At 45.3% G+C, this 22,370-nt stretch overlaps 1 protein-coding gene across 2 annotated transcripts in view; it reads right to left on the bottom strand.

The window, feature by feature from the left end:
* Positions 1–22,370, bottom strand: part of SUGT1 (SGT1 assembly cochaperone of MIS12 kinetochore complex) — a 238,643-nt gene that overhangs the window by 216,001 nt on the left and 272 nt on the right. For both annotated transcript variants that reach the window (XM_075336843.1, XM_075336842.1), the window contains exons 2-3: positions 20,789–20,871; positions 4,125–4,170 (exon numbers count right to left, since the gene is read on the bottom strand). In XM_075336843.1, the coding sequence (XP_075192958.1) occupies positions 4,125–4,170; positions 20,789–20,820 (78 nt within the window). In that variant the 5' untranslated portion in view covers positions 20,821–20,871. The remainder of the gene's footprint in view (positions 1–4,124; positions 4,171–20,788; positions 20,872–22,370) is intronic.

Raw genomic sequence — 22,370 nt, forward strand, 5'->3', positions numbered from 1 at the left:
TGAAAACTGAGGAACCCGTGATCCCACGGGGGGTGTATAGGCAGAAGGGGAGGGGCCTTACACTTTTAAGTGTAATGCTTTGTGTGGCCTCCGGAGGCAGTAGCTATACACCAATTGTCTGGGTCTCCCAATTAGGAGCGACAAAGAAACAGCCATAATGTGAAGGTGTGATAAGAAGGCAAATGATTCATCTAGAGACATGTGGTGATGATAAAATGACAAAATGTGGCGTTGTTGGGTGGTCTTCATGTGGGCTAGACAGGAGGAAAAGTGTGCTAAGTTGTTGGGGGGGTTATTTTAGAATAGAAGAAAGACGAAACATAGTTAAGGGGGGGGGGGAAACAAGGGAAACGGGAGGAATAGTTAATTGACAATAACCTGTTAATGGAAATAGTGAATTCATACTTGTTATATTGTTTCATAAGATGTAATGCACATGAAAATTTGGAATAAAATTTGGTGTTTAAAAAAAAAAAACGATCAACAGTCTGATCGCTATTCCATTCGTCCAGATCACAGCTACACAGCTGAAATCTGGAGAAAAGCTGCTCTCCTCTCACAAACTGCCCTCTGCCGCCACTGACAGAAAGTGACTCATGATAACTACAGGAGTCATCACATGACTCTGCTCTACCATGGCAACCACCGGACGTCATGTGATCACGTTACGTGACTTATGATGGGGGTGGGTAAGTTATGCTGATGGCGGCGCACGGATACATCTAAAATGCTGTATATAAAAGTGCCCAGGCCGCTCTATATAACACAGAAAACAGCTTCTATACTTACCTGGGACCAGTCGGGTCTGATGAGCGTTGCTGGTCTCCGTCCGGCGCATCCTATCTTCCTTCCATCAACGTCCTCCTACACAATTCCATGTGGATGATGTGTCCTATCTCATCCACACAGAGGCTTCCATTACGGTCCAGCGCACACACACTTCTCTCTACCCTACCGAGGGCAGATTAAAGTAGTGTAATGTGCAGTTGTGAAGAATGGTCAAAGACCGCCTGTCCACTACATTAATCTGCCCTCAGCAGGGCAAAAAGTAGTGCGCAGGAGCGCAATGGAGGCCTCTGTGTGGATGATGTAAAATGCATCATTCACACGGAACAGGGAAGGAGGACGGCGATAACAAAAAGATAGGAGGCGTCAGACTGAGACCAACAACACCCATAGGACCCGACCGCTGCTCAAGTCAGTATAATAAAAAATGTTTTATATGTTAAAGAGAGCGACCTGTGCACTTATATGCAGTATTCTAGAATGCTATATATAAGGACTCACTGGTGGTAACCGCAGTTTATAAGGGACAAATCTGGTGAAAGGTTACCTTTAATTGTCATAGTCCAATACCCATTGTATGTTATTAAATCATCAGTGAGATTTCAAGGCTTTCATGGTAAAGATGTACCGTATTTTTCGCTTTATAAGACGCACCTGATTATAAGACGCACCCCCAAATTTGGTGAAGGAAAAGAGAATTTTTTTTTAATGTTAAATGGGGTCCATCTTATAATGCCAGTGTCCCTCTAACACATCATATAGGGTATATGTCCTAGCCCCCATCCTAAAATTAGCCCCCTTAATCTGGATATGGCCCCCTTATATTGAATATAGCTCCCTTGTGATGGCACACGTTCCCCTGTGCTGCCTATGGCCCCCTATGGATTGCATACATTCCCCTGTGCTGCCTATGGCCCCCTACAGATTGCATACATTCCCCTGTGTTGCCCATGGCCCCTATAGATCGCACAAGTCCCCCTGTGTTAGATATCGCCCCCATAGTGCTGCCTATGGCCCCTATAGACCGCACAAGTCCCCCTGTGTTAGATATCGCCCCCATAGTGCTGTCCATGGCCCCTATATAGATCGCACAAGTCCCCCTGTGTTAGATATCGCCCCCATAGTGCTGCACATAGCCCCTATATAGATCACACAAGTCCCCCTATGTTAGATATCGCCCCCATAATGCTGCCCATGGCCCCTATATAGATCGCACAAGTCCCCCTGTGTTAGATATCGCCCCCATAGTGCTGCCCATGGCCCCTATATAGATCGCACAAGTCCCCCTGTGTTAGATATCGCCCCCATAGTGCTGCCCATGGCCCCTATATAGATCACACAAGTCCCCCTGTGTTAGATATCGCCCCCAGGCTGCTGCCCATAGTAAAATAAAACCCTCTTTCCTTATCTCCTGCAGCGCTGAGCTCCCTCCTGTCTGGCTCCGTGCTTCTGTTCCTTACTTCCTGGTTCTCAGTGCGGTCATGTGATCGGCACAGCAGACTGAGCTCTCTGCCTGATCACAGTGGAAGCAGGGACACGGGGAGAAACGCTGGAGAGGGTAAGTAAAGCTTTTTTATTTTAGAATGAGCAGCAGCCTGTGGGTCAAATCTAACACAGGGGGGGCATGTGCCATCACAGGGGGGCGCAGGCTCATATAATATGCACCGCTGCCCCAGCCCATCACTGCGTGCGATTTCAGCACCATTGGAGATGGACAGCGGCTGTGCATATTATATGAGCGGGAGCAGGAGATCAAAGGCTGCAGCCCGCAGCGTTCCCCTGCACTCCAGAGCTGCTGCCCCCACCTCCCCTGGACCCTGCAGTGTACATATATATGTACCCCCCCCCCGTATATTCGGCTTATAAGACGCACCCCCTACTTTCCCCCAAAATTTGGGGGAACAAAAGTGCGTCTTATAAAGCGAAAAATACGGTACTTCTTTTTTGAGCCTTATGACGTTAGTTGATGTGTGGTTAGTTGTACTAGATGTTTGGAACAACCTCTGACAAGTAACTTCAAAATCTGTGTGCAAGTGTACCTAGAATAACTGCCGCTTTGATATTGTTTTTAAAGGTAAAGGGTAGTAACACCAAATATTGATTTGATTTAGATTTCTCTTTTGTTGATTCAATTTGCATTTTGTCAACTGAAAAATAAAGTATTAACACTAGAACTACTGGACTCGTGACACCTATATAGAAATACATGGTGCAAAGTAGTCAAAATGACTACCTCAGTAGTTCTAGTGTTAAAGGGAACCTGTCAGGTCCAGTATACACCCAGAACCACGAGCAGTTCTCGGTGTATATTAGTAATCCCTGCCTAACCGTCCCTGTATACACTAGCATAGCTAAAGATATCTTTAGAAAAAGTATTCCTAAAGATCTTTTACCGTATGCTAATGAGGCCAGGGGACTAGTCCCCTGGATGATAGTTTCCTGGCCAGTCGCCTCCATTAACATGTTAGTAGGCCCCTGTGGGTGTGCTATCATGCTAATGAATATGTAGCGTCACAGGATGATCTCACTCACCTCTCCGCCGCCATCGCGTCCGACGGGGGATTTCGGCTCAGTGCGCATGACCCCAGAGTTTGCGTCATGCGCACTATGAAGCCGGGTGTACGTGTCCTGGCTTCAAATTGAAGTAGTGCGCATGACCGAAACTCCGGGGTCATACGCACTGAGCTGAAATCCAGCGATGGTGGTGGAGAGGTGAGTGATATCATCCTGTAACGTTGCGTATTCATTAGCATGATGTGTCTAGGGAAGAGGGAGATGGTGACCCCTGACCGAACCTACTGCTGGTCCCTGGGGTCCCTCACCACCCTAGATAGGTTCCGCACCTAGAATACTGACAGCAGGAACAGTAGAAAGTCAGGGAGCATTTTGCACCGCCATACACTGATTTCTGTTGCTGAACACTAGATTACTGTCACCCGTGACAACTGTACGTTCATGCGATACCAGCAATATAATGATTTATTCCCCAGATTCTTAAAAGGGGTATTCTCAGGTTATTAAATTGCTTTAATTGGACAGCATGTAGCTTTATAGTTCTACCAATACTACAGTTCTACGATTCACAAGAGCTGTCACTCAAGGAGAGTCTGCCTTGCCAGAAACCAGGAATGAAGGAGACTGCAATGCTTCAAGCTGCTTAAGAGAGCTCAAGAATACCCCTTTTAATACTGATTATTACCTCCACTCCTTCAGTACTTTCCCTCAGAACTCACCTTTTCTACTTGATCCCATGTTTACATCACAACAGCTAACAACTTTATAAAAGGTGTCAGAATTTTAGTCTTAGTTTTATAGCCCATATAGACCAAAAAGCTTACCTCTAATGATCGTTGCGGATTTTCAATGATGTAACTGTCAGAAAACCTGCAGATGTAACAGAAAAAAAAAGTAAGAAATATCACATGGTTCATAACTAAATCCAAAGATTACTGATGTTAGTCATGGCCTGTCTGGGGAAAGTACATAATGTTTAACCAATATTTTTAGAGGGTTGTGCACTACCAGAAAACCCTTTATGAATGTCCCCAAAGAGCTTCATAAAAAAAAAAAAAACATTTCATTCTAAACTTTTGAATCTGTATCACTCCTACGCTGTGAGCCCTGTGTCACTCAGCGATCTCAAGAAGTAAAATCTTACCCAAGCATTGTGGTGCCTAGAGGACTGGTACAGAACATCTACAAGATGACCAGTCTTGTGGGGTGCTCATGATATGCAGTGGTAAGCACCTAAGAAAAAGTAGTCCAAGGAAAGACCACTGATAAACAGGAATCATAGCTATGGAATTACTTACAGAGCCCTGGACTGATGAATCAGAATTTCTATTAAATCATGTGGTTGGTCGGGTAGATGTGCATCACTGACCTGGGACGGTAAGGCACCATGAAACACTACAGGACGCCTGCAGAGGCAGTGTGATGCTCTGGGAAGCCTTGGGTCCTTGCATTGTTATGGACACTGCTTTGACATGTACTGCCTACCTAATCATTGTTGCATGCTAAGAACGCCGGTTCACAAAAGCAATTTCTCTAATGGAGGTGGCCCCTTACAGAATATGGTTTCTGCGCTCCCTACAGCACTGCAGATATTGTTCAGGAACGGTTTGTGGAACATGGCAGAGGTCAAGGTGTTGACTTACATCTGTGAGATGCGCTGGAACAAGAAGCCTGATCCGTTGAGCCCCACCTCACAAGATGGAGAGATCTGCTGCAAATATCTTGTTACCATAGGGCTCATTTAGAGTCAACACCTTGATGGATAATTATATATATATATATATATATATATATATATATATATATATATATATATATATATATATATATATATTATATATATTAAATCATATTTATATGGATCTGTAATTTACCACCAAGACAATCTCTACTATGCTACGCTTCCATATATCATGAAAAAACAAAGTTATGCTAGTGCGTACTGTCTCGGTTAATGACACTTGCCATTTTGGCATTCACAAACAGCTAAGGCTATGTGCGCATTTTCCGTTTCCACCTACGTTTCAGGTGCTTTTTAGGTCCGTTTTGAGATGCACCTTTTTCATGCCAAAAGGCATGCGTTTTGATTTTCCGGCAAAGTCTATGGAAAATGGGGATTTTCTGTCCGCACTTTGCGTTTCCAAATGCAGCGTTTAATTTGCATAATTTGTGGCAAAAAACATGCTTTCAAACAGGGCTGTGGAGTCGGAGTCGGAGTCATGGAGTCGGAGTCGGAGTCGGAGCTCATTTTGGTGGAGTCGGAGTCGGAGTCGGAGTCGGTATGAAATGCACCGACTCCGACTCCTAAAATATATAATAAATTGGGGACAGGAGTGCAATGCAGAATGTGCTGAATATTTTACTAAATAACAACATTTAGTATGCTTATATTTAAGTGAAAAATTTATTGTAGTACAATGTGAACATCAGACATTTAATTGTTTTTATGATACAATAATCAAGATATTTGGATAGAACATAAAATATTTATTGGAATACAACTTTAGAACACAAAAAAACTAATAAATTGTAAATATGTAATATATATAATATATATATATATACAGTGTATATACACACACACAAGATATATATGTAATCTACTGTATATTACATAGTGTATTACATATTTACAATTTATTACAGTTTTTTGTGTTCTAAAGTTGTATTCCAATAAATATATTTTATGTTCTATCCAAATATCTTGATTATTGTATCATAAAAATTATTAAATGTCTGATGTTCACATACACATATTCATGTACTACAATAAATTTTTCACCTAACTATAAGCAATATATGTAGGAGTCGGAGTCGGAGCCGGAGTCGGAGCCGGAGTCGGAGTCGGTGCAAGAGAATTTGAGGAGTCGGAGTCGGAGTCGAAGGTTTGGCTTACCGACTCCACAGCCCTGCTTTCAAAGAAGCAGCATGTAATTGTTTTTGCCATTTGGGCTGCGTTTTGCTCAGGGCTGTGGAGTCGGAGTCGGAGTCGTGGAGTCGGAGTCGGAGCTCATTTTGGTGGAGTCGGAGTCGGTATAAAATGCACCGACTCCGACTCCTAAAGAAGGGAATTTTGTATACTTACCGTAAATTCCTTTTCTTCTAGCTCCAATTGGGAGACCCAGACAATTGGGTGTATAGCTACTGCCTCCGGAGGCCACACAAAGTATTACACTCAAAAGTGTAAGGCCCCTCCCCTTCTGGCTATACACCCCCAGTGGGATCACTGGCTCACCAGTTTAGTGCAAAAGCAAGAAGGAGGAAAGCCAATAACTGGTTTAAAGACCAATTCAATCCGAAGAAACATCGGAGAACTGCAACCATTCACATGAACAACATGTGTACCGAAAACAACCCTAAGAAAACAGGGCGGGTGCTGGGTCTCCCAATTGGAGCTAGAAGAAAAGGAATTTACGGTAAGTATACAAAATTCCCTTCTTCTTTGTCGCTCCATTGGGAGACCCAGACAATTGGGACGTCCAAAAGCAGTCCCTGGGTGGGTAAAAGAATACCTCGTGGTAGGGCCGTCAAAACAGCCCTTTCGTACAGGTGGGCAACCGCCGCCTGAAGGACTTGTCTACCTAGGCTGGCGTCTGCCGAAGCGTAGGTATGCACCTGATAATGCTTGGTAAAAGTGTGCAGACTCGACCAGGTAGGTGCCTGGCACACCTGCTGAGCCGTAGCCTGGTGCCGTAATGCCCAAGACGCACCCACGGCTCTGGTAGAATGGGCATTCAGCCCTGAGGGAACCGGGAGCCTAGCAGAACGGTAGGTTTCAAGAATTGGTTCCTTGATCCACCGAGTCAGGGTGGATTTGGAAGCTTGCGACCCTTTACGCTGACCAGCGACAAGGACAAAAAGTGCATCCGGGCGGCACAGGAGCGCCGTGCGGGAATGTAGATCCTGAGTGCTCTCACCAGATCCAACAGATGCAAATCCTTTTCCAATTGATGGACTGGATGAGGACACAAAGAAGGTAAGGTGATATCTTGATTGAGATGAAAGTGGGATACCACCTTAGGGAGAAAGTCCGGAATCGGACGCCGAACCCCCTTGTCCTGGTGAAGACCAGGAATGTAGATTTGCATGACAGCGCTGCTAGCTCGGACACTCTCTGAAGAGACGTGACCGCTACTAGAAAGGCCACTTTCTGTGAAAGACGGAAAAGGGAAACAACTTTCAAAGGCTCGAAAGGCGGCTTCAAGAGAGTCATTAGAACCTTGTTCAGACTCCAGAGCTCTAACGGCCGCTTGTACGGAGTGATGAGAAGACAAACTCCCTGCAGGAACGTGCGTACCTGCGGAAGTCGGCTAGGCGTTTCTGAAAAAATACAGATAGCGCTGAGACTTGTCCTTTAAGGGAGCTGAGCGACTAACCATTTTCCAACCAAGATTGTAGGAAGGAAGGAAAAATAGGCGATGCAAATGGCCAGGGAGAAACTCCTTGAGCAGAGCACCAAGATAAGAATATCTTCCACGATCTGTGGTAGATCCTGGCGGACGTTGGTTTCTTGGCCTGCGTCATGGTGACAACCACTCCTGAGATAATCCTGAAGACGCTAGGATCCAGGACTCAATGGCTACACCGTCATGTTCAGGGCCGCAGAGTTCAGATGGAAAAAAGGGCCCTTGAAACAGCAAGTCTGGTCGGTCTGGTAGTGCCCACGGTTGGCCTACCGTGAGGTACCACAGATCCGGGAACCCCGACCTCCTCGGCCAATCTGGAGCGACGAGGATGGCGCGGCGACAGTCGGACTTGATCTTGCGCAGCACTCTGGGCAACAATGCCAGAGGTGGGACACATAAGGTAGCCGGGACTGCGACCAATGTTGAACTGAGGCGTCCGCCGCCAGAGCTCGATGATCGTGAGACTGTGCTATGAAGCCGGGACAATGTTGTTGTGCCGTGACGCCATTATGTCGACATCCGGCATCCCGCAGCGGCGACAGATCTCCTGAAACCCGTCCGGGTGAAGAAACTATTCCCCTGCGTCCATACCCTGGCGACTGAGGAAGTCTGCTTCCTAGTTTACCACGCCTGGGATGTGAACTGCGGATATGGTGGATGCCGTGTCTTCCACCCACGTCAGAATCCGCCGGCTTCCTGGAAGGCTTGCCGGCTGCGTGTTCTTCCGTGGTGGTTGATGTATGCCACCGCTGTGGAGATATCCGACTGAATTCGGATGTGCTTGCTTTTCAGCCACTGCTGGAAGGCTTGTAGGACAAGATATACTGCTCTGATTCCCAGAACATTGATCTGAAGGGTGGACTCTTGCTGAATCCACGTATCTTGAGCCCTGTGGTAGAGAAAAACTGCTCCCCACTCTTATAGACTCGTGCCTGTCGGAACTACCGCCCAGGATGGGGGTAGGAAGGACCTTTTTTCTGACCATGAGGTTGGAAGAAGCCACCACCGTAGAGATTCTTTGGCCGCCTGAGAAAGGGAGACGTCTCTGTCGATGGGCGTCGACCTCCCGTCTCATTGGCGGAGAATGTCCCATTGTAGTGGACGCAGATGAAACTGCGCGAAAAGGACTGCCGCCATTGCTACCATTTTACGTGAGAAGTGCATGAGGCGTCTCAATGTGTGCGACTGATCCTAAGGAGAGATTGCAGCCTTGTCTGTAGTGAACGCTGTTTGTCTAGCGGAAGCTTCACTATCGCTGAGAGAGTATGAAACTCCATGCCTAGATATGTTAGTGATTGGCCCGGGGTCGGATCTGACTTTGAAAAGTTGATGATCCACCCGAAACTCTGGAGAGTCTCCAGCGCAACGTTCGGCTGTGTTGGCATGTTCCTTAAGAGGGTGCCTTGACAAGTAGATCTCCCAAATACGGGATCACAGAGTGACCTTGAGATTGCAGGACTGGTACTACTGCTGCCATGACCTTAGCGAAGGCCCGTGGGGCTATCGCCAGCCGGAAGGCAGAGTTACGAACTGAAGGTGTTCGCGTCTTATAACAAAGCGCAGAAACGCTGGAGCTCTGGATCAATCGGCACGTGGGGATAAGCATCCTTGACGTCTATCGATGTTAGGAAATTTCCTTGAAACATTGAGGCGATGACGGAGCGGGGGGATTACATCCGGAACCGCCTGGTGTTCACGAGCTGGTTGAGCCGTGTTAGATCCAGAACGGGACGGAAATACTCGTCCTTTCTTGGCACCGCAAATAATTCGGAGTAAAAACCGTGACCTTGTTCCTGAAGAGGAACGGGGGTCACCACTCGTTGTGCCTTTAGAGTGCCCACCGCCTGCAGAAGAGCATCGGCTCGGTCGGGAGGTGGAGAAGTTCTGAAGAATTGAGTTGGAGGACGAGAACTGAACTCTATCCTGTACCCGTGAGACAGAATGTCTCTCACCCAGCGGTCTTTGACCTGTGACAGCCAAATATCGCCAAGGCGGGAGAGCCTGCTACCGACCGAGGATGCGGAGAGAGGAGGCCGCAAGTCATGAGGAAGCCTCTTGGAAGCGGGTTTTCAGGCTGTCTTTTTTGGGCGTGACTGAGCCCGCCAAGAAACTGAGGTCTTCTGATCCTTTTGAGTCCTCTTTGGACGAGGAGAAATGGGACCTGCCCGAGCCTTGAAAAGACCGAAAACCCCGACTGTCCCTTGGTATGTTGGGGTTTGTTTTGTCTGGGCTGAGGTAAGGAAGAATCCTTACTCTTGAACTGTTTAATGATTACATCTCACGCACACTAAACAGTCGGTCAGCAGAACAAGGCAAACTGGTTAAGCCCTTTTTTGGAAGCAGAATCTGCCTTCCATTCAGTTAACACCCAGGCCCTGCGTAAAACCACGGAGTTAGCGGACGCCACTGCCGTACGGGTCGTAGAGTCTAGGACAGCATTAATCGCATAAGACGCAAATGCAGACATTTGAGCGGTTAAGGATGACACTTGCGGAACAGATGTACGTGTGACCGTGTCCATCTGTGTAAGACAAGCTGAAGTAGCTTGGAGTGCCTCTACGGCTGCGAATGCTGGAGCTAACAGCGCGCCGATAGCATCATAGATGGATTTCGACCAGAGATCCCTCTGTCTGTCAGTGGCATCTTTAAGTGCAGCCCCATCTTCCACTGCAACTATGGATCTAGCTGCAAGCTGGAGATTGGAGGATGCCCCTTGGGACACTGGGTCCAGCCATTGCCCACGTCAGGGGGTAGGGATAACGTGTATCCTCAGCCGTTTGGAGACGCGCTTAACTGGATAAGCGTGGTGTTCCTGGACTGCCTGTGTAAAGTCAGGGTGGTCAAGGAAAGTATTTAATTTACGCTTGGGATACGTGAATGGAATTTCTCCTGCTATGAAGCTGACTCTTCCACTGGAGGAGCTGGGGGAGAAATAACTAACATTCTATTGATGGACGCTATGAGATTATTGACTATGGCGTCACCATCAGGTGTATCCAGATTGAGAGCGGTCTCAGGATTAGATCTTGAGCCGCTACCTCCGCCACATCACACAGAGAGTCCGCTTGCTGGGACCCTGACTAGTGCGATGAAGTCGAGGGCCGCTCATAGTGAGCCTCTCAGGCTGTCTGGGACTGTCGTCCGTGTCAGAGCCGTCACTCTGGGAAGCACATGACACCCTCGGAGCTCAAAGTTGTTCCCACTGAGGGGGACCATGGATAATGAATGAACAGTGGCCATGGATTTGAGAGACTTGTCTGGACTGCAAGGCTTCTAGTATCATAGCCATAGTCTCAGAAAATCTGTCAGTAAATACTGCAGGCTCCGTCCCCATGTCCTGGACGATTAGCAGAGACTCCGTAGTATACAATGGGGGTCTATGTACACTGCCGGCCATATAGCCGTACATGCTGTACCGGCTGCATAGAAAACATGTGCTTCTGCACCTCTGTTTTACACAGACAATATGCTGTTATGTCCTCCGCACAATCAAGGAGGGTATATACAAAAATGCAGCTAAATAGTGCAATGCATAGTGAATAAGCATATATGTATATGTGCACTTCGGCACTAGTGGAGTCAGCCCCACAGGTGCTGCTTAACGCCTGGTCACAGCGGTTGTGTGACTATCCGAATCCCTGCCAGGGATTCCTAAACTTGTCTCTTCTGTCGCTACAGAAAACACTGACAAGAATGGCTGCCGGCGTCCTGTGTAGAGGAGGAAGCCGTGGGCGTGCCTGAGAAAATGCGGGAATCCGGCTTCACAGCGTACACAGTGAGAGGGGTGGAGTATGCAAAGCATACTCCAGCTCTCAGCGCTGCCGGTTTCACAGTGCACACAGTGAGAGGGGTGGAGTATGCAAAGCATACTCCAGCTCTCAGCGCTGCCGTGCTGTGCAGCGTCACGCCCCTACCCTGACTGGCAGGTCTGTGGGCGGAAACGAAGTGAGACTAGGCCGCGCAAGCCGGGGACTCGAGTGATAAGCGCGGCCGGCATATAAGCCTTGGTCGGCGCGGAAGTCCCCGGCGCACCACAAGTCCCAGCCGCGCCCGAAATAAAAATGGCAACGGCGGTTAGCGCGGTAGTCCCCTAATACACTAACACACCCAGCAAGCTGTAGTGTGCGATGGCACTAGTGCGGGCAGCGCCGCCGTCCCTGGCGCACTAACACACCCAGCAATGCTGCCGTGTGACCGTGCGCGGTCCCCACAGGGACACAGAGTACCTCAACGTAGCAGGGCCATGTCCCTGAGGATACTCCGCTCCATGTCCAGCAGATTCCCAGGAGCTGTGGATGGAGCACGGCCTCAGTGCCTGGAGACCGGTAAGATCCCACTTCCCCAGAGCCCTTCATGGGGATGGGGAAGGAAAGCAGCATGTGGGCTCCAGCCTCCGTACCCGCAATGGGTACCTCAACCTTAACAAACACCGCCGACAAAAGTGGGGTGAGAAGGGAGCATGCTGGGGGCCCTAGTATGGGCCCTCTTTTCTTCCATCCGACATAGTCAGCAGCTGCTGCTGACTAAACAGTGGAGCTATGCGTGGATGTCTGACCTCCTTCGCACAAAGCACAAAACTGGTGAGCCAGTGATCCCACTGGGGGTGTATAGCCAGAAGGGGAGGGGCCTTACACTTTTGAGTGTAATACTTTGTGTGGCCTCCGGAGGCAGTAGCTATACACCCAATTGTCTGGGTCTCCCAATGGAGCGACAAAGAAATATATAATAAATTGGGGACAGGAGTGCAATGCAGAATGTGCTGAATATTTTACTAAATAATAACATTTAGTATAATGCTTATATTTAAGTGAAAAATTTATTGTAGTACAATGTGAACATCAGACATTTAATTGTTTTTTGATACAATAATCAAGATATTTGGATAGAACATAAAATATTTATTGGAATACAACTTTAGAACACAAAAAACTAATAAATTGTAAATAGGTAATATATATATAATATATATATATATATATATATATATATATATATATATATATATATATATATATATATATATATATATATATATATATATATACAGTGTATATACACACACAAGATATATATGTAATCTACTGTATATTACATAGTGTATTACATATTTACAATTTATTACAGTTTTTTGTGTTCTAAAGTTGTATTCCAATAAATATATTTTATGTTCTATCCAAATATCTTGATTATTGTATCATAAAAATTATTAAATGTCTGATGTTCACATACACATATTCATGTACTACAATAAATTTTTCACCTAACTATAAGCAATATATGTAGGAGTCGGAGCCGGAGCCGGAGTCGGAGTCGGTGCAAGAGAATTTGAGGAGTCGGAGTCGAAGGTTTGGCTTACCGACTCCACAGCCCTGGTTTTGCTAACATTGAAGTAATGAAAAGTAGCAAAAAGCAAGAAACATCAAAATTCCAGCGTTTTACCTGCTTTTTAGCTGCAGAAACAATGCGTTTTGGACTACCAAAACGCATGCTTTTCTGACATCAAAATAATGGAATAATATGTCCCTTTGCACACACACACACACACACATAGTCCGAGAATTAAAATAAAGAAATTTAATTATTGATATTTTTGGCAAAAATAGTATAAAACTGCTATAATTTCATTAAATATAACTATTTTTGTTATGATTTAAATAATTATAGGTCTTCTTTTTTTTCCCCCTTTTTTCATATTGTTTGTATGTTAAAACTTTATTTTTTTGTGTCTTTGTGTTCAAAACGCATCTGACTTTAGGCAATGAAAAAGCAAGTAAAAAGCGCTAAAAACGCATCTAAAACGCGGTAAATACGCACGCATATTTACCGCGTTTTGATGGTCAAAAGCAACTTTGGCAAAAGCAATTTCTGCCAAAATATGTGCTTTGAACTGCAAGTACGACGACGCAAGTGCGCATAATAGCCTAAAGGGGGCTTTACACGCTACGATATCGTTAATGTTTGGTCGTCGGGGTCAAGTTGTTAGTGACGCACATCCGGCATCATTAACGATATTGCAGCGTGTGACACTGACCAGTGACCTTAAGCGACCTCAAAAATGGTGAAAATCGTTCACCATGGAGAGGTCGTCCCAAACTCAAAAAAAAAATCGGTAAGGGTTGTTTATCCAGGTGGTTCATCGCTCATGCGGCAGCACACATCACTATGTGTGACACCGCAGGAGCGAGGAACGTCTCCTTACCTGCCGCCGGCCACAATGCGGAAGGAAGGAGGTAGGCGGGATGTTACGTCCTGCTCATCTCCGCCCCTCCGCTTTGATTGGCCGGTCGCTTAGTGACGTTGCGGTGACGTCGCTGTGATGCCGAACGTCCCTCCCCCTTGAAGGAGGGATTGTTCGGCAGTCACAGTGATGCCGCCGACCAGGTAAGTATGTGTGACGCTGTCGTAGCGATAATGTTCGCTATGGCAGCGATCACAAACAATCGCGTGCGCGACGGGGGCAGGTACTTACACACTCGCTATCGCTACAAATTGCTAGCGATATCGCTACCGTGTAAATCCCCCTTAAGACTTTTTCTTGGGACATGTAGAAAAAGAGGGTGTGAACAATTCCCATCAATCAGACGAATTGAGTCCAGATAGCGTCCAGATTCCTGACACAGACAGAGCCTTGCATTCTTCTAGGGGAGACTACAGATGCATACGTGGCACACAAAGTGCCCACAATTACGTGCTCCAGGTACACAGCTTTACATCATGCATGATGTCTAAAGTATAGCAGGTAAGTGGTTAGTGAGACAAGACTGTCCAGCTCAAATGAACAACCTTTTCTTTATTGCTTGAAATTTTTTTTATACAGGGACATCAAGTATTGAAAAGTAAAATGCTATGGTAAAGTATGCATCAATGCGTGTTTGGTGTGCATCCACCCGTAATCATGATGCCAATACAAACTAACACTTGCCTGAAATCAGCTTTGATCAGTTGCACCTCTAGGACTGAAAGCAGGAGACTGCCAGAAGGAGTAAAGTTCATTACCTGCTATGTAGCCGGGGTCTCAGTGCAACAGCTGGGCAGATTTAGAACTCTACTAACCTGCAGATTAACTGCATATCTGCAGGTGAATAGAGTTTGGAGATGTGGCAGGGTTCCTTTAAGATATACTAATGCTGTAGGCATACAGAAAATTCTCACATCCAAAACATGTCCAACCTACCGATTTTACCACAGTTTGCTAAGAATTGTGCTCCCTCTCCCAAGCGATCAGGACTCCCACGACATGATCACAAGGAACTGATCGTTGCCATCGCAACCCGTGGTCATCATGACCACCACCGGGTCTGCCACTTAGGCAAGCCACTTAGACCATGCCAAAGTAATGACCATGCCAAAGTAATGACCATGCCATTGCAATGCATTGCAATGACTTAGACCAGTGATCAAAGTAATAAACATAAAAGTCCCATATGGGGGGGGGAGGGGAGAATTGCAAAAATGTCACAAAATAAAGAACAAAAACAAACTAAAACAAAATTATACCCCAAAAAGACATTTATTTAAAAAATAAATAAATACAAATCAGGTACACGTATTTCGTATCGCCGATTCCTGATTTCGAGAAGTGTCTCACTATTTCACCTCTCCAGTGAACACTGCAAAAAAAGAAACCTATGCTTTTTCATCATCCCACTACAAAAAGTGAAATAAAACGTGATCAAAAAGTTGCATGTAAATTAAAAATGGTATTGCTGAAAACTTCATTTTGTCTCACAATAAACAGTGTCATGCAGCTCCATCAGCGAAGAAATAAAAAAGCTATAGCTCTCAAAATACAACCATGCAAAAAAAAAAAAAAATGTTTCTCTGCATTTTTTGTGTTTTTTTGGGTGCAGTTTCGCATGCCTATCCTTATGCTATGAAAGTCAATGATGTTGTGCACATGTTGCTTATTTCTAACTTGCAGATGTGGTGCAAAAAATAATCTGCAGCATGTCAATTCTTGGTGCATTTTTCTCTGAGTTTTTCAGCCCAGCCCTTTCACTCATTGATTTCATGACAAATAAAAACGCATGGTACAAAAAGCGGCAAAAGCGCACCTCGTTTTTGTGCGTTTTTCTGCCAGAAAATACAGATTTGTTGTAGAAAATTTCTGCACCAAATACTAAGCATGCGCAAATAGCCCAAAAGCAGCAACATTTAAAAAAAAAAAACAAAACAAAAAAAAAACCACTATATAATTATATATGTGATATCGCTGTCATCATACTGACCAGAAGAATAAAGAGGTCTTATTACTTTTACGACATAGAGTGCGGGAAAAAAAATCCAGAATTACTGGGATTCTTATTGATTCAGTCTCACAAAAAGAGGAATAAAAAGCGATAAAAATTATGTGGCCCAAAATAGTACCAATAAAAATTGCAACTCATCTTGCAAAAAACAAGCCCTTAAATGACTGTTGGCAGAAAAATAAAAACACATACTCTTCAAAATTCTGTGGCATAAAAAAAACCTTTATTTTGTAAAAAAAAGTATTTAGAGTGATAGTCGCCAAACATAATCCTGGCATCACTGTAATCGTACTGACCTGAGGAATAAAGATGCCTAATCACTTATACTGCAAGGTGAACAGCATCAAATATAGTATTAAAGCCCAATTTTTGAACTTCTGTTTTGATTTGTTTACTATGACTCCCAAAGATCGTTGTATGACGTGGGTCATATTTATCCTGCTTTCTACACTGAGTGCTTACAATGGGGTTGTGTGTAAGGTCGGAGTCACACTTGCGAGAGACTCGCATCACATCACAAGGAACAACCGCACACTCTCCGGACAGGAGCGTCTCAGCTGCATAGAAATACACGCAGCCAACCGGCTCCTGTCAGCAGAGCGTGCAGCCGTGACAGATGATGTGATGCGAGTCTCTCACAAGTGTGACTCTTGCCTATATATCTGAAAACACAATTCAGACCAAATTTCCAAAAGTAAATTCACTGTAGTGAGGCAGACAGTCACTTTGAACTCCCATCTGGCCTGGGGTCCAGCAGTGTCCATATGTTTGCATGTCTTTTACAATGTGCACAAAACTGCGGTCAACAACAGTTTTGTTCACCTTTGAAAGGAAGGACACTGCTGAACAGAGGCTAAACGGAGTCCAGAGTAAGGGTGGTTTCACATCAGCGTTTTCCGGCCGCACTCCAAGATCCGGCACAAGGGCAGTACAGTACAATACAGTTCACTGGCAAGCTCTGGGCACATGCGGTCATGTGACCGGAGCATGTGACAGGGCTTGCCGCACTGTCTGTGAACTGTATTGTACTGTACTGCCCTTATGCCGGATCTTGGAGTGCGGCAGAAAAACGCTGATCTGAAACCAACCTAACTCTGGTGCCTCATTATAGCAAATGGATCGGTTGGGTATTTCACCTGAATCACGTATTTAAGAGATGTAGATGGAAACCCTCATGTAAGTGCTCCGCATAGAACACAGGATAAATATTAACTGATCCAAAAATGTTCTGTACCCCAAATTGCCATCGAATAGCATTCAACTCAACCCACAAAAACATAAGTCCCTACTCAGGGCCTTCATCCATTAAAGGAAAGTTAGGGGGCTTCCACATTAATGGTAGCACTAAGGCTCTGGAAAAGTGCTATGGCTCCCCCTTCAAAAAAGTAATCCAGCAAAATGTGCACTCCCAAATCCAAATACCCCCCTTCCTTCTGAGCACCACAATGTGCCTAAAAATAACGTCCACGTTTGGAATTTATTTATGCGGTGTGTGTCTCCAGAAGCCTGAGCTGGGCACAATGTACTGTGCACTACAAAGGCCTATTTGCAATTTTTAATTTTTGCTAAATTCACTGCGCTTGACTCCTTGGATGTTTTCCAAGGTCAGATTTGTCACTACACCCATACATGAACTCCTAGAAGGGGTGTAATTTCCAAATGTGGTCACTTGAGGGGATTTCTGCTGTTCTAGCACATATATTTATTCTTTTTCTTCCACATTGCATTAATTCCTGTGAAGCACCTGAAGGGTTAATAAACTTCTTGGATGTGGTTTTGAGTATTGTGAGGGGTGCAGTTTTTAGAATGGTGTCACTTTTGGGAACTTTCTGTCACATAGGCCTCTGCAAGTCACTTCAAATGTGTGTAAATTTTGTTGGAAAAAATGAGAAATTGCTGATTAGCTTTTAGGCTATGTGCGCACTTTCCGATTTTTGCCGCGGATTTCCAGCGGTTTCGCTGCATGTTTCGCTGCAGAAAATGTTCATAACATCTCTGCAGTGATTCACCAGCAAATCCTATGGGGAAAAAAATGCTGTGTGCACTGGGCGGCTTTTGACAGCTGCATGTTTTGCTGCGGGATTCCCACAGCAAAAACAATTGCATGTCACTTCTTTTCCGCACGTCGCTGCGGGATTTCACCCCATTGACTGCCATGTAATCGTGAAATCCCGCAGGGAATAACACAGGTAGCAAATTCTGTGCGGTTCATTGCGTTTTCCTGCGTTATTCCCGCGTTATTCCACGTTTTTCGGGACATAATGTTCATCACTGCCTGCGGTTTGCAGGGAAGTGATGTCATTATGACAGGAAGAGGAAGCGGAGCAGAATAAACACACACAGATGAGACACAGACACACACACACAGCTGAGACACAGACATATAGTAAACACACACATCACACACAGACATATAGAAAACACATAGAAATGAATCGTACATATAAAAATAAAAAAACGTGGGCTCCGCTGTATTTTTACCGTTCAGCCGAGGTAAACACACAGCGGCGGCCCGGTATTCTCAGGCTGGGGAGGGCGAGGGCCAGGGTTAATGCCCCTCCTGCAGCCGAGAATATCAGCCCGCAGCTGCCCCGGGACTGTCGCATCCATTATGCGGCAGTCCCGGAGTGTCCTCGGCTCTTCCAGATTGCCGTGATGCGGTGGCAATTCAGGTAATAAGGAGTTAAATGGCAGCAGATCGCTGCCATTTAAGTCCAGGCTTAATCATGGCAGCGTCTGTGAGACAGCTTTCATGATTAACCTGTAAGTAAAGTGAATAAACACACACCGAAAGATCCTTTATTTTAAATAAAATAACAAAAAAGCCCCCTCTTTCACCCCTTTATTAACCCCTCCCAACACACAGCTCCGGCGTAATCCACGCAGGTCCCATGACGATTGCATCCAGCCGTGACTGACACACTGTACTGAATGCAGCCTCGTAACGAGACTGCAGAGGTAATTACAGGTCATTTCTCACGGTCGGTAATGTGAACGCACTACCGACCGTGAGAACTGAGGTGTCCCCACAGGGACTCTATCTATTGATTGATAGAAGACAGATCAATCTATTGATTAACTATCCATCTATCTATCCTATCTAGCTATCCTTCTATCTATCTATCCATCTATCCATTATCTATATATCTATCCATTATCTATCTATTTCTCTATCTATATCAGAAGGAAATGACTTTATTTTTTTCAATGTGCTTTATTGCATTAAAACAGATGTACTAACCCGCGGAAAAACCGCACCAAAACGCATGCGGATTTCGGTGCATTTGTTTTGCGTTTCTTTTCCTTGGGTGCGGTAATCTTTCAGTGCCTGCGGAATTTCCTTAAGAAAATTCCTTTTTCCAATGCGCACAGGGCCTTAAACCTTCTAAGATCCTGACAAAAAAAAACAACTATGTTTCAAAAAACTGCGCTGGTGTAAAGTAAACATGTGGGAAATGTTATTTATTAACTATTTTGTGTGACCTAATCTGCATTAGGTTCCTATTGACGAGTCACTAGAGAAATTATGCTACAATATTTTTCACATCCCGGACATTTTTCTCGCTAGCACCCACAGGATTTCCTGCATAAATACTGTCTTAATGCTGAAAATAGCTTCTAATTAGAACCCTTTAGGCTATGTGCGCACACTGCATTTTTTGGGTGGAGTTTTGGTTTCAAGACTCCATGAATCTCCTTCCCCAGCAAAGTCTATGAAATTTTATTTTGGCTGTCCGCACATTGCAGTTTGTTTTTTTTTGCTGCGTCTGCTGCGTGGTGACCACAAAGCTGCAGCATGTCAATTCTTTTTGTGCTTTTCACTGCATTTTTCCCCTATTGAATGCATTGGACAAAAACGCAGCAAAAAAAGCATTGAAACGCATAAAAAAAACAGCACAAAAACGCATGCATTTTTCCTGTGGGTGCGTTTTTGTGTGTTTTTTGGGGCCAAAAAGGCTGCATCTTTGTGATCAGAAAAAAACGCAGCAGCGTGCACACATAGCCTAAATCGGACCAGTTGATAAGGAGAACAACAACTTTTGTTTATCTGTTACTCAGAACACACACAAGAAATGTGCAGCATACATTTTGCCTGTGTGAACACACACCAAGGGTTCGATGGCATAAAATGATACATACTGCAATTATGTTAACACTGCAGTCTTGCAGTGCTGGGGTCCTGAGTTCAAATCCCACCAAGGACAACATCTGCAAGGAGTCTGTATGTTCTCCCTGTGTTTGCGTGGGTTTCCTCCCACACTGCAATGACATATAGATAGGGACTCTAGATTGTGAGCCTCAATGGGGACAGTATTACCAATGTATGTAAAGTGTTGTGGAATTAATAGCGCTATATAAATGAATATTATTATTATTAATAATTATGAGTATAAATAACTGCGCGAGCTTACACGCGAATCTGACCTGTGTTTTTCTTTTTCCTGGTCTAATGATTAAGGCTATAGCTTCTTCGCAACACTACTTGCTGTATAATTGGGCATGTTAGTCAGGATTCTGCAATAATGGAGTGGAATTTCTTTTGTGAGTCTTGGAGGAAAATGTGGCAAAGCTTACTACAAACCATGTCATCTGGACTTATATATTTATGTGTTCAATAACGGTTTGCCGCTCACCTGAATGATGGATAAACAGCAGAACTCTACAGCAACCACTAACTAATGTATGAGGTAGTGGCGTTACGCTCCATATACTACTTATATCCAGCCGCAGCAGATATCATTGGGGGGGTCAGGTGTCGGACCCTCACCGATCTCACACTGATGACGTATCCAGGACATTACCTTTTTATGTAAGTAATGCAGAAATACTCACTGTGCAGCCTGAGACCCTGCCGCTTCTGTCATGGTACCTGATCCCTCTGACACCGAATTCTGTACAATTACAGCACACAAACACTGTGAACACAAACAGAGCAAAGATTAGAGGGGTGGGCCACACCAGGGTGTTATTATAAACAGCGTTCCTATAGAAGAGACTGGGTAATACAGACCTTGGGCTTTGTTCAGATTAGGTTTAGGCCTCTTTGCAGTATATACGAGGGAAAAGCTCCAGACATATACTGTATAGAGGCCTCCACCAGATGCAATGGCATCCATCCCCCATAGTGTCTAAATGCAAGGTAGCCTTATCTTAGAGGATGCCATGCTATAGAATAGTGGAGGCAGTTACTCTTTTCCAGACTTTATTTTTCAGTCACTCTTACAGAAAGTCTTTGCCCTCATTTGTCTTATAGAAACCGTATGGACATACTACGCTCGTATATCAGCAGCTTTCCGGCACACACATTTAGTGGATATCACAGATATAATCTGAACTCAGCCTTCTCAATCTCCTGCTGCTCTGCCCACACCAGCCTCTATATACCGGCCTCTATATACCGGCCTCCAGCAATGAGGTGAAGAGCCGATATGTGACCGCTGCAGCAAAGATTGTACGGGAGCAATATTGCTTTTTTTTTTTTTTTTATTTTAGGCCATTGCCATCTATTAGTGATTTTCAATGACCTTGTAACCTGGACTATATAACCCCTGTGGTCATCCTTGGCCACTTCTCTCTTACTTTTCCCTTATGAAGGAGTCGCTGTATTAGTAGAGAGTGTATCCAGGATGAGCACTCAATGTATCTGTACCACGATGGAAACAAAAGCGTTCATATCTCATTATATCAATGGTTTCTGTCCATCAGACTGTCAGCTGTCACTAGTGTCCTTCCATCACTGTCAGCCACCCCAGGCGCCCCCCGCCTGTCAGCCACCCCAGGCGCCCCCCGCCTGTCAGCCACCCCAGGCGCCCCCCGTCTGTCAGCCACCCCAGGCGCCAAGCCATCGCCGCTGCGTAGCCGTCAATCATCACAGCTGCCAAGTCGCCAGCTATCACCGCTGTCTGTCACCCTCTTGCTGCTGGTGTCAGTCAGGATTTGCTAATGTGCTGCTACCCATCCATGGTTTCAGTCTGTGCAGCCGCAGGTATCCGTGGTGTCGGTCTGTCTGGGCTCGCTGTTAGTATGATGGCAGGGTGTTCTAGTTCCTAACGTATATGAAAGCCTCGCTGCTATCATTCCAGCTCCATCTATACATTTATTACACAAGGTGACAAACCATAAACAACAATGTAGGTGGAAGGAAAGTAAACAAGAGAAAACCACAGCAATGAAGCACTGCATGCTGGGACCTGTAGTTCTACAACTGCTATGAGCGTAACCTCAACCCTGGGCCCGGCTACAGCCCAAATATCTCACCTTGTGCCCGATTACAAGTACCAATATCCTCGTCTGTGCCCGACTATTGCCAATATCTCCGCCTGAGCCCAGCTACAGCTCAACTGTGCCCACCACAGATTAAATATGTTCCCCAGTATCCACTACTGCCAGAATATCTCTGCCCGTGCCAGGCTGT

The sequence above is a fragment of the Anomaloglossus baeobatrachus genome, chromosome 2 (assembly GCF_048569485.1).
Source record: "Anomaloglossus baeobatrachus isolate aAnoBae1 chromosome 2, aAnoBae1.hap1, whole genome shotgun sequence".
In the NCBI taxonomy this organism is placed as follows: Eukaryota; Metazoa; Chordata; class Amphibia; order Anura; family Aromobatidae; genus Anomaloglossus; species Anomaloglossus baeobatrachus.